This window comes from Myodes glareolus, chromosome X, assembly GCF_982192425.1.
Source record: "Myodes glareolus chromosome X, mMyoGla1.1, whole genome shotgun sequence".
Taxonomy (NCBI): Eukaryota; Metazoa; Chordata; class Mammalia; order Rodentia; family Cricetidae; genus Myodes; species Myodes glareolus.
This window is the reverse complement of record NC_142053.1, coordinates 33,541,894-33,554,381: the sequence shown is the minus strand read 5'-3', so window position 1 is coordinate 33,554,381 and position 12,488 is coordinate 33,541,894. Positions and strand designations below refer to the sequence as shown.

Here is a 12,488-nt window from a genome sequence, read left to right as displayed (position 1 = left end):
AAGTAAATAAAACTACTTTGCTATATCTGGCAAGCAATTTTGAGAATGTGAAAAGTCAAATTATATCATCATTATATGTGGATTATTTTTAATTAAAAATAATACCTTGATATGTTCTTTCATTGAATATACAAACTAGAAATGACTTTACATATAAATCAGAAATAAGTATGACTTCACTGAATTAATTTGCTCTTACTAAAAAGTACAAATCTGCTGAAAATAGTGAATACTATTTAGTTAAGACTGCTGAACTACCACATACCTTTGTAGAACTGCTTTCAGTTATCTTAGCAAGCTGCCAAAGGATTACATAGTGAGTACACTGCAGCGCATGAATAACAATCTATAATACAGAAATAGAAGATCAGAGGCCAAATATATCTCATCAACTTTCACTTGTCAAACTTCAGTACGTAATATATAAATAAATAAAAACCTGCTCAGGCATATCTCCATTTTCAATTCCGGTTTTCAAGAGTTTGTAATTACAAGCAAACAAATCCCACTTTGAAAGATCATGGGCACTGTTAAAAACAAAACAAAAAAACAAATAAAGCTATATTTAGAAAGAAATTAAGATTGACCATAATTGTTTCAGAATATTATAGCATGCCCCTATCAAATGATTTCTTCTAAAAAGAAAAAAAAACAAAGAATTTGAAAACATAATAACCTATAAATTATGCAAAGTTATTTGCTATAATTTTAAAAAATCAGAAAGTCAAAGATATAACTTACTTATGAAAAGCAGTGATCCTCTTCAACGTTGATAATACCTGATATGCGTCATCTTCATCAGGTTCTTCTCCCTATGAATATTAATCACGCGTTAAGAAAGACTAAAATAATAAGCCCAGTGATGGTGGCTCACTCGTTTAATCCCACTACTCAGGAGGCAGAGGCAGGTGGATCTCTGAGTTCAAGGCTGGCCTGTCTACAGAGTGAGTTCCAGGACAGCCAGGGCTACATAGAGAAACCAGAAAAGGTGGGGGGAAGAGAGGGAGAGGTGGGAGAGATTGAAATCACATATAAATGGGAAAAATTCTATGAAATATACTAGTCCTGATTGCTCACATTTTGGAGAATTTGTATGAACCCTATCATTTATGGTACTGACATCCATGTTCCTCAATTATACCATTTTATACTTAATTTCTTTTTAGGTAACAGAATTTAGTTAACAAACTACTGTCGATTTTACACTAACTTGCCTTAACTACAGTCTACTCAGTCAAGAGCAGAACAACTAAAATCTTTACAAGTGGTAACTGCCTACTTATATATGTGAACCTATATATATATATATATAGGTGAACATATTTATATAATCCTCAAACAAGTAAACCTTAAAACCTAGAATGTTACACAAAAAGTGCTAAATAATTTTATAAAACAGGAAATTATACCTTAATGATTGGCCATTAATAAAACTGGTGGTATGCAAAGAGTCTTTGAATAAAGTTCTGAATGGCCTCATATACACTATGAAATTTGAACTTGTCTCAAACTAAAAATAACCCTTCTGTCTCAGGTTCTAGAGTGCTGGATTATAATTGTTAGCTACTTCATCTACCATTGTTGCTGGATATAAAAATGTTCACAATTTCTAATTGCTGTGAACAGTATCAAGAGTAAATGTCTTCTGGGCATACCTTTAATATTAGCACTCCAGAGGCAAAGGCAAGCAGATATCTGTGAATTGAAAGCCAGCTTCTACATAGCGAGAGACTGTCTCAATAAAAAAGGCTAAAGACAGCTGGGCATATTGGCACACACCTTTAACCCAGCACTTGAGAGGCAGAGTCAGGCGATCTTTGTCAGTTCAAGGCCAACCTGGTCTACAGAGCTAGTTCCAGGATAGTCAAGGCTACAGAAAGAAACAACATCTTGAAAAACAAAATAAACAAAAAAGGCTAAAGAAAATAATTTGACAATTATGACTTGATTCAAATAAATTAAAACACATATGTATGTATATCTAGAAAAATCACACAAAAATTTATGTTTATTTGAGTATCAATGCAATAATCAATCCTCTTTGAAAGTACAACATAAGAAACTCCAAACTACAGTGACCATAGTGACGACTTATAAAGGGGCTATGAAGACTACAATGGCTTTGCCCTCAGTAGAATTCTATTATCTATACATTAATAGACACTGTTTACACTAAAATCAGGTAACTACCCAGTTTCTTTAGAACAAAAGGCAAAAAAATTCTAGTTTTGTCTTCATCTTTTCAAAGTTGCATATCATTGTCATTTTCAAATTTTAGTGGAAGAATAATAGCAGTTTGATGATTCACATAACTAAAAAGATTCACTAACACACCACTAGATTATCATCAGGACTAATACTGAGTGACTCAGTTACTGGAAGGGAAGGGTCCAAAATACTTGTAATATATACCTCTTGCAGAAAATCTTCAAGAAGCCGGTTAAATTTATCTGCCAATTCATCTATCAGCTGACTTCTTGAAATATCTACTCTGTTGAAGATTGTGAATTCTTCATTACATAATGCATGATAAGTTTTAGAACATGCTTCTAAAACATCAGTATCTGTGTGCTTCTCTACAATATTTCGGATCTGGCGCAATAAGGCATCCAAATGCTGCAAAATAAGATTTATTTCATTAAAAACTAATAAGGTACAGAGAGAAGAATATAGCTTAGTGGTAGAAGGTATGCCCATTTTGTGCAAGGTCTATTAACAATATACAGTAGGCATAGTGTGACCATACCACCAACTGTAAGTTGTCAAATATACTAAATGTGAAGTATAAGACATGTATTTTCAGACACTTTTATAGTTTGGGAAACGAATTGATTGGCCCATATTTATTTCTGCAACTTTAATAGAAAAAATTACCTATCTCATAGACATTTGGTAAGACTGTTAACAACTGTGAAGAACTTTCAATGATTATAGGAACATACAAAAAGTATTACATAAATGCTAAATAAATTTGCTTTGCAATTGTTACTGTCTAATAACTCACGGCAAATATCCACAAATGATCAGTGAAATAGTCATATAATGTATGAGAATGAAAGTATAGCATAAAGCAAAATAATTTCCCATTTATACCATTCTCTAAATCCAATTGGTCTAAAATATAGAAAGACTTAGTAGAAACGGGTTCACACAAAATACTACAAAAACATATTTACAATGTAAGAAAGCTGCATAATCATGTAGATTAAAACAGCATTTTCTCCTCTAAGATTTTATACACAGAAAACATCTTACCTTTTCTAATCGTCCAGTGGTATATATCTCTAAATCAAAGTACTGAGGTAACTGCAGCAAATTGGTCACCTTTTCTGCATCTACAGAGTACTTTTTGGGGGGGAAAAGATCATGTTAAAAACATTTAATAACACTAAGTAAGAATGTGCTGTGCCATTTTGAAAGAATCTGTGATTTAGGAGTGACACTAAGTAATTAATGTAATCTTACTTTTGCTAATAACTGTGGAAGGGCCACAGCAAAAAGTTCCGTGATTTTTGTTCTGTCATCCAACTGTGTCTTCTTCTCCTTTGCTGTTAGCACCTAAACAACACAAAGATGTTCGATAAACATCTACAATGCTCAATAACACTGTTAAATCCTCAATTTTTAATTAAGACAAATATAATAATAATGGTGGATACAAAAATTTTGAGACAGAATCTTGCATTACTATAGCTCACATTGACCTCAGTTCATTTTTTAAGCCTTTCAAATGGTGAAATTATCAATTAGTGTCACCATGCGTAATCAAAAATTCCCTAATATAAAACATCAGCCCTAATACTTAACCATAATTTAATGGGGGTAACAATTGGGTGCAATGGTACAGAGAACTCAGGAGGCTGAGGTAGGAGGAAATAAGTTCAAGACTATTTTAAGGCTAACTAGTGAATACCTAGCCAGCTAGCCAGGGCTACATACAAGATACTGTAGAGAAAAAGTAACTAAATTGAGTGGAAAGCCGTGTAAAATAAGTAACTACAACCACAAAAAAATCAAATACTCCTAGAATAAAGACAAAAATTCAATTAGAAAAAAAATGGTGGAATAAGAATAACTAGCACACTCCAAAATCCCTCATAAATCTGGAAAGCTTTACACCTGTGACTTTTTAAAAACAGGTGACAATTACAGAATGGGAAGGGAGGATATATGTGAACAATAGACTTATGAGAGACTAGGTAAAATACGGAATTAATGAACACTACATTCATAAAAAAGTATTACAGGACATGAATAGAATAAAAAGGCAAAATCCACCCCTATAAACCACTAGATCCAATAAACGAGAGAAAATAAAGCTCCAGTAGCAAGGAGGGAAGAAAGGCTGCAGAAATTATCAAGTGCATTATCTTCTACAATGTACCTATGAAACTGGACAGTAAAGGAGCAGGTACCAAATCTCTGTAATCAATCTATTTATTTGGCTAGAAAGCAGAAAATACTGAACAATCATGTCTCCAAAGTTCAAAGACACCCCTCACTCCAACAGAAAAGACTGGAACCAACGAAACAGGTAAACACTCCACAGAAACTAATTTTAACTGAAACCCAGTGCAAAATGCAAACAGAACGCAAGTCTGTAGACAATAGTGGCTCAAGTCTTCATAAGAAGAAATTTCCAACTGCAATGGTAACCTCAAAATATAAAAGGAAATGGGAGGCTCAGACTATGAGGTGACACCCTTCTTGGTAAAGGCTGAGTCCAGGGTAGAAGTTCAAACCCTATGGGCAACCTGTTTGAAATCCACTGAAATATATCCAAATGGATCTATCACATTGAGCAGGTTCCACCTAGACAACACACACAGGCTGATTACTCTCACACTGGCAGGGTTAAGTGCATAATACATCTTACTCTTCCATAGACTTAATCATAATTTTCTTATAATTTTAATGATCTTTAAAATTCATTTATCCAAACGATTTCTCAACTCCCTTCTTCTAGTTACTTGTCCCAACTCCAGTATATTTTTGTTTCCATTAAACTAATTTCTGGTCTTACAAAGCTTATTTTCAGTAACTAATACCCAACTGCACACTATTCTATCATCATTCCTGTATTCTACAAAAGTTATTGAGTTTAAAAGAGCAATTGCTTTCAACTATTTATGTTTACACCAGGCCTGCTGTCATTAGACTGAGTGTCTATTGCAGTTAGTGTTCTCTTGGAATAGTGCTTCAGGTCATGAATGCCCTGTGTCCTGAGCATGTGAGCCAAATGGTACAATGTAGTCCTGCTAGATGATTTTTTTTTTTGGTTTATCAAGACAGGGTTTCTCTGTGTAGCGTTGGATCCTGTCCTGGCACTAGCTCTTGTAGACCAGGTTGACCTCGAACTCACAGAGATCCACCTGCCCCTGCCTCCCAAGTGCTGAGATTAAAGGTGCACGCCACCACTGCCCAGCATCTTATTAGAAGATTTTTTAAAATGTAAACTGAAAGAATAAAGATGATCTCACCAACAACCTAATTCAAATATATAAACCCCAATGCAGAAACACAGTATCCATGAAAATCCAGGGAACATGACTCCCTGAAGTCACTGATCCTACAGCAACGGCTTCCAAATACATTTTAAAATCCAAGAAGATGACTATCAATTCTTCAATGAATTCAAAGAAAATAAGCAAATGAATGAAATAAAGACGACAAGAAATAAGAAAAGAATTCAATAAAGATAAAAACAATGAAAACATCAAATGGTAATGTTGGAAATGAAAACTTTGAAGTAGAAAACACAGTGAAAAGCATCACTATATATATTGTGGATCAATGTGAACATGCCAAACTCATTTTATAAAACCACTCTTACTCCAATATCAAAACCACAGAAAGATACATATGCAAAAAAAAAACACCTAAAAGTCAGTTATACTGATGGACATGCATGTAAAGATGACGAGGATTCATTTCACAGGTGAAAGGATAATGTGATATGTACAAATAAATAAAAGTAAAGCTCTGTCACATAAATAGACTTAAGAACATAAATTACATGATCATATAAACAGATGCAAACAAAGCTCAATATCGTTTCATGATAAAAACTCTGAAGAATCGAAGACTCTAAGAACACATCTCAACATAATAAAGGCAAATACACCAAGCCTACAGTTCAGGCTAGAGAGGCTCAGAAGGTAAAGTTGCTTGTCACACAAAACCATAAAACCTGAGTTCATTCCCTGTAATCCACGTAAAGGTAGAAAGACATAACTGATTCTACAAAGTTGTCCTCTGAACTCCAATCATCATGGCATATGCCCCAACCAATACACAAGAACAATAATAAAATAAAACTTGAAAAGTGACAACCAGCAGTGCATTAAACTGAGAAAATCACAAAGAATTTCTATTTAAAAAAAAAGCAAACAATGAGTCAAGTGTGTATACTTCCTCTACTCTCATTAAAGATAATGCTTTAAGTCTTAAAGCAATAAAAAAAGAGAAAGAAATAAAGAGGATACAAATAGAAAATAAATCAGTCAATGATTTGTATTTGTATATGATATGATCTGTAAAGAACCCTAGACTTCACCCAAAAAATCTTTTAGAATTGATAAATACACTCAGCAATATAGCAGTATTCAAAAAAAAAATCAACAGCCATCATACATACCTGTAACAAACACATTTGAGAAAGAAATCAAGAAAACAATCACCCCCAAGAAGTGGTGATACAGGTATTGATCCCAGCACTGGGGAGGCAGAGGCAGGCAGATCTCTCTGAAATCCAGGCCATACTGGTCCACAGAGCAAGTTCTTTGACGGCCAGGGCTACATGGAGAAATCAAGTCTCAAAAAAACAAACAAAAAACAAAAGAAAAGAAATAAAACAGTCCTGTTCTTCATAGATTCAAAAAAGTACCTGTAATAAACCTAGCAAAGGATGTCAGAGACTTCTACGATGAAATTTGTTTTGACAGAAAATAAAAGAGCTAAGAATAAATAACTGTTAAATTTTCAGACTGAAACAGGGTATCTATATCATTCCCCTTAAGGTTCAGAGAACATTGTAGAAGAGAAAAGAGAACAATAAGATGGAGGATGAGGAGGGATGCTGGAAATTGTGTTTCCTCAGCATGGCAAGGTCAGTGACCTCATATCAGCTATGCATACAAAGACTAGGTCCCTCGACATTCCATCAGGGATTGAGGAAGGGCTCATAAAGCCCACTTCCTCCCAGGGGAACTACTCAGGGTAAAGAGTTGCTAAAGAAGATGGGGTGATATAACCAGTCACTTAATGAAATAACCCCCATTCATATTGATACAGGAAAGCCTAATGAATAAAATGATCGACAAAAAATTAGTATAAAAGACGTGAAAGAGAAAGAGAGTTTATTGAAAAGAGGAGGGATCACTGAAATGAAGTTCACCAAAAGAGGACTTGATATGAATATATGTACATGAAAATAATAAAGAATAATTTTTAGAAGATAACATTTAGCTGCATTTAAATGAACAATCAGAATAACTGTTCACAATATAATACAATGACAAGTATTTATAAGTTCGAGTGAAAAGGCAGAAATTATACACTCACTAATTTAAAAAGGAATAGATAATGATGTATTTCAAGAATTCTAAGATGTAATGGTGGAAAAAAAAAGGAGATTCAAAATGTGTAATTAGGACAATGGTGCCCAGAAAGCATGTAGGAAACTCAAAAGGAAATAAATCCAATGTGAAAATGATTGGATTTTTGACATGATCTGTGCATTTATATGTGTTATTTTTCCTTAATGTATATGAATTACTATTCTAATAAATTAGGGCATGCTTAATCCTAGCATTGGGAATCAGAGGAAAGACGATCCCTTTGTGTTAGAGTCTACACAGTTAGAGTCCACAGTCTACAAAGCAAGTTCCAGAACAGGCAGGGCTACACAGTGAGATTCTGTCTCAAGAAAGGAAGGGATGGGGCTGGGGAGATGGCTCAGCGGTTAAGAGCACTGCCTGCTCTTCCAGAGGTCCTGAGTTCAATTCCCAGCAACCACATGGTGGCTCACAACCATCTGTAATGAGGTCTGGTGCCCTCTTCTGGCCTTCAGGCATACACGCAGACAGAATATTGTATACAAAAATAAGTAAATAAATATTTTTTTAAAAAAAAAGAAAGGAAGGGATGGAGAGAATTGAAAAAGACACAAGATAGAAAGACTTCCTATGCTCATGAATAGCCAGAATTAACATTGTGAAAATAGCTTTATTAGCCAAAGTAATCTACAAATTCAATTTAATTTCCAAAGATTAGAATGACATTCTTCACAGAAACTAAAGAAATCCAACTTAAAATTCACATGAAAGCAAAAATGACATCTAATAGCCAAAGCAAACAATTCCAGAATTATCAATACATCTAATTTCAAGCTATACTATAGAGGCATAGTAACAAAGACAGCACAGTATTAGAACAAAACAGAAAATGGTGTGGAATTGAGTACTCGAGAGAAAAACAAACCTATAACACAAAAACACACCTATCAACTGTTTTGATTTTTGATAAAGATGCCTGGAGAAGAGACAGCATCTTCAATAAATGGCACTGAGAGAAGCAGATATGTAAATGAATGAAGCTAAATCTGTATCTCTCAGTATAAAAATTAGTTCAAAATGAATCAAAACCATTAATTTCAGATCCCAAAGCCTGCTGCTATTAAAGGAAAACAAGAGAAAAGAGCTCGAAGTATGGCAAGGACTTTCTGAAAAGGACTCCAATAGCTAAATATAAATTCAAGAATTAGCAAATTGTGTAAAATTAAAAATTTCAACGCAAAGGGAACAACTGAGTGAAGTGACAACCTAAGAATGGGAGAAAAGCTTTACTAGCTAAAAATTTAACAGAAGACTAATATCTAGAAACATAAATCATTCAAAAGATTATGTTAAAAGTATGAGCAATAAACAGGTTAACTTGAAGAACAGACAGTTCTCAAATTATGAAGTACAAATAGCCAATAAATATGAAAAAATGTTTAGTACCCTTGGCCATCAAACAAAGACAAATTAAAACAATATAGAGAATCTATTTCATCCTAGTCAAAACAGCCATCACTATAAAAAACAATTAGCAACAACATCTGGGGGAATTGATGGGAATAATCGAAGTTGAAGTAGATCAAGGGATATGCCAAAGCATTTGGATACTTGTATGAAAACACATCTATAAAAACTAGTAAATACAATTATTCAAATCTACTTATAGATAGATAGTTAGGAACATGAAACATGACTTTTGGAACTTAGGCAATAATGATATCAAACACTATTTCAACTTACTCCAGGTTGTGAGTCATGAGACACAGGTAACCAGTTTAGAATTCTAATTTGCTACTCATAATTAGAAAAACAGAAATAAAACATAAAACTAAGACAAAACACATAGGACCTGAAAACAACCTAAATGCCACTCGAACAAAGAATGGATTAAAAAAAAAATGTAGAACATTTACACAATGGAGTACTACACAGAAGGAAAAAAAATGACATCTTGAAACTTGCAGGGAAATGGATGGATCTAGAAAACATCATATTAAGTGAAGTAACCCAGACCCAGAAAGACAAATATCATATGTACTCACTCATAAGTGGCTTTTAAGACATGAAGAAAAGAAAGACTACAATTCACAATTCCAAAGACCCTAGACAACAATGAGGACTCTATATACACATGAATCTAATCTATATGTGAAGAAGAAAAAGACAAGATCTCCTGAGTAAATTAGAAGCATGGCTCATGGGAGAGGGTAGAAGGGGAGAGGAGAGCTAAGGAGAGAAGTTGAGAAAAAAATATAGCTCAGTTAAAAACAATAAAAAAAGAAATAATAAATAAATAAATAAAACAAAATGAAAAAAAAAATAGAAATAGGGGCTAGGGGTATAGCTCAGTGTGGAGCACTTTCCTAGCATGCAAAATGCCCTGGGTTCATTCCACAGCACTGCAAAAAAGATGGTCAAATAATTAAAGAAAACAGTAATAGAACAAAATACACAGACTACATTATACCCTGTTTCATTATTATTTCATGAAATATTGAAACATATAGATACACATATATTTGTATGTCATAATATAAAAATGCATTTTGGTGGTTTAAATAAAACATTTGAAATTTAATAGATTTGTAGACATTTGTGAAGTTCTAAATAAAGGATTAAAATCTGATCCCTGGAAATAGGAATTAGTTCACCATCGTGATTAATAACCTCTGCTTTATTACTAATTTCATATTAGAATAAAATGTGAATCTATAAATATACTAAAATGCACAAATACAGTCCTCTACATATAGACACTTCATTTGGTCTGGAAGACAATGTCATTCACTGTCATCTCACCTATCAACAACAAAAACAACAACAACAAAAAAATCTTACAGAAAGATCAAATTTCTCCAATTGCTACTACCTTAGAATTTACTTATAAAATATATGCATATGTATAGCATGTGTACATTAAAAAATGTGTAAAGTAATTAGAAAAGTAAAACCGAGCTTCAAACATTTTGGTTTCATGGTAAAAATGGCCTTTAAAAAAAAAAAGCTACTGAATACAGAGAAAATAGGTTTAAAATAACAAAAACATATTGGCATACCCTTTTTCCTGTCCCTCTTCCCACAGGAGGATGACATTCAGCTGCTTGTCTAATAGTACAAAGCATTATTTCAATCAAAGCACTCTCTTGTCTGTCTGTTAGAGCTATAAAAAAAATAAAATCAGAAAGAGTTAACCTATTTCTTTTCCATATATGCCTCCTGTAACTCTTATATAAGTTTCTTCTGCCTATGAACAGGAACTGACCTAATGTACTAAAGAAAATCCCATTATAATCACAGAAAAGATCAGAAAAAGTTAAAATCTTACCTTCCTAAACTTCAGAATTCTAAGTAAATTCACTGTTTATAAACATAGGTAAAAGAAAGTATGAATCCAACCATCACACACAAATTTTAACATATATTTTCCAAGTATATATTGAGAAATTGTTTCAAAATATAGCCCACACTAGCAAAGAATTTCTTATGTAGTCCAGGCAGGAATAGAATTCATGATCCTCCTGCCTCATTCCTCCAAGAATGTATCACCATACCTGGCTAAAAGTACTAAATTTTGATAGCAATTACATCTTTGTACATTACATAATATTCATATATATGAATATGAGGCAGGGAATGTGTTTTAGAGTAGGTGCTTATTCAACCATGTACAAAGCCTTGAAATTATTCCCAGCATTGATAAAAACAATTACGCAAAGTTATAACACTAACAAAAACTAACATAATGAGGAAAATCTATTTCCCAAACAGAATTGACAAACAACATAATTATCCTTACCTTCCTCTCCACTAAGTGGTTCTTCTAGCAACAAACTATTCATACATTCCCAGTCTTTCAGTAGCTCAGTAGCACAGTCCCACATGCTATCCACAAGGTATGCTGCATGCTCATGTAACTAAAATTTAAAAACAGCATGTTCTTAGACAAATAGCATACCAGACTTAGGACAAAAGAACAGATGCGTTGTCAATACCATGTTAAAATTCTTAAAAAGCAATCTAGTTCTTGAGATCAAATGAATGAAAGAATAGAGAACTACTGTAGTTTGCTGTATTCCATATCCCGTTAATCATTAGTACCTCTTAACTTATTAATATAAACATTATTTTACAAAAAGATTAGACATATACTTATTGCTTATTTGGCAATAAAATATGTATTTATTGCTTATTTGAATCCAATATTACATCAGATAACTTTTCTTAACTCTTATAGTATGATTTTTATTTTAACTGAGTGGGAGTAATAATGGTCAATTAAAACAATAAAATACATTTTGTTTCTTGATTCAATTTATCATTCTCTTCATTCTGAAAGTAAAAGATTATAATTTTCCAGCTTGTTTTAAGGGTTGAAGTTAATCAATGGAAAACATTATTTTTCAAACTTTAAAGACAAATATCTTTCTAAGTAAATATTCTCAATAATTACCAAACTGGATTTAGTAATATACAAAAACAATCATGGGATAACCAGATCTGATTGATACTATAAAAAATACAATTCTACACATTTATAAAAAGAAAGACTAAACCAAACAAACATGAACCCTAAGTAAATCTGAATTTTGAACCCTTATAAAACATTAAGCAAACAAATGCTAACTTAATGAAGACTAATATAAATCAGTTTGCACATTAATATTAATACAAGACATGAAGCTGGGCGTTGAGACTCACACTCAGCAGGCTAAGGGACTGCTGGGTGGTGGTGGTGCATGCCTTTATAATAACTTCATTCAGAGGCAGAAGCAGGTGATTTCTGTGAGTTCGGAAACAGCATGAATCCCAGGACAGCCAGGGATACACAAAGAAATGCTGTCTTGAAAAAAAAAAAATCCTAGTTGAGGCAAAGGAATATGGATTTGAATGAGATCATGGTTTCTCTAAGCTAGTGAGATCCTGTCTCAA

The 12,488-nt window shown here is 33.2% G+C and overlaps 1 protein-coding gene across 8 annotated transcripts in view; it reads right to left on the bottom strand.

The window, feature by feature from the left end:
- Stag2 (STAG2 cohesin complex component) overlaps nt 1-12,488 on the bottom strand; it is a 127,569-nt gene that overhangs the window by 30,622 nt on the left and 84,459 nt on the right. For all 8 annotated transcript variants that reach the window (XM_087903082.1, XM_087903084.1, XM_087903086.1 and 5 more), the window contains 8 exons: nt 11,356-11,473; nt 10,616-10,719; nt 3,466-3,558; nt 3,256-3,345; nt 2,413-2,616; nt 742-812; nt 440-527; nt 266-346 (listed from right to left, as the gene is read on the bottom strand). In XM_087903082.1, the coding sequence (XP_087759208.1) occupies nt 266-346; nt 440-527; nt 742-812; nt 2,413-2,616; nt 3,256-3,345; nt 3,466-3,558; nt 10,616-10,719; nt 11,356-11,473 (849 nt within the window). The remainder of the gene's footprint in view (nt 1-265; nt 347-439; nt 528-741; nt 813-2,412; nt 2,617-3,255; nt 3,346-3,465; nt 3,559-10,615; nt 10,720-11,355; nt 11,474-12,488) is intronic.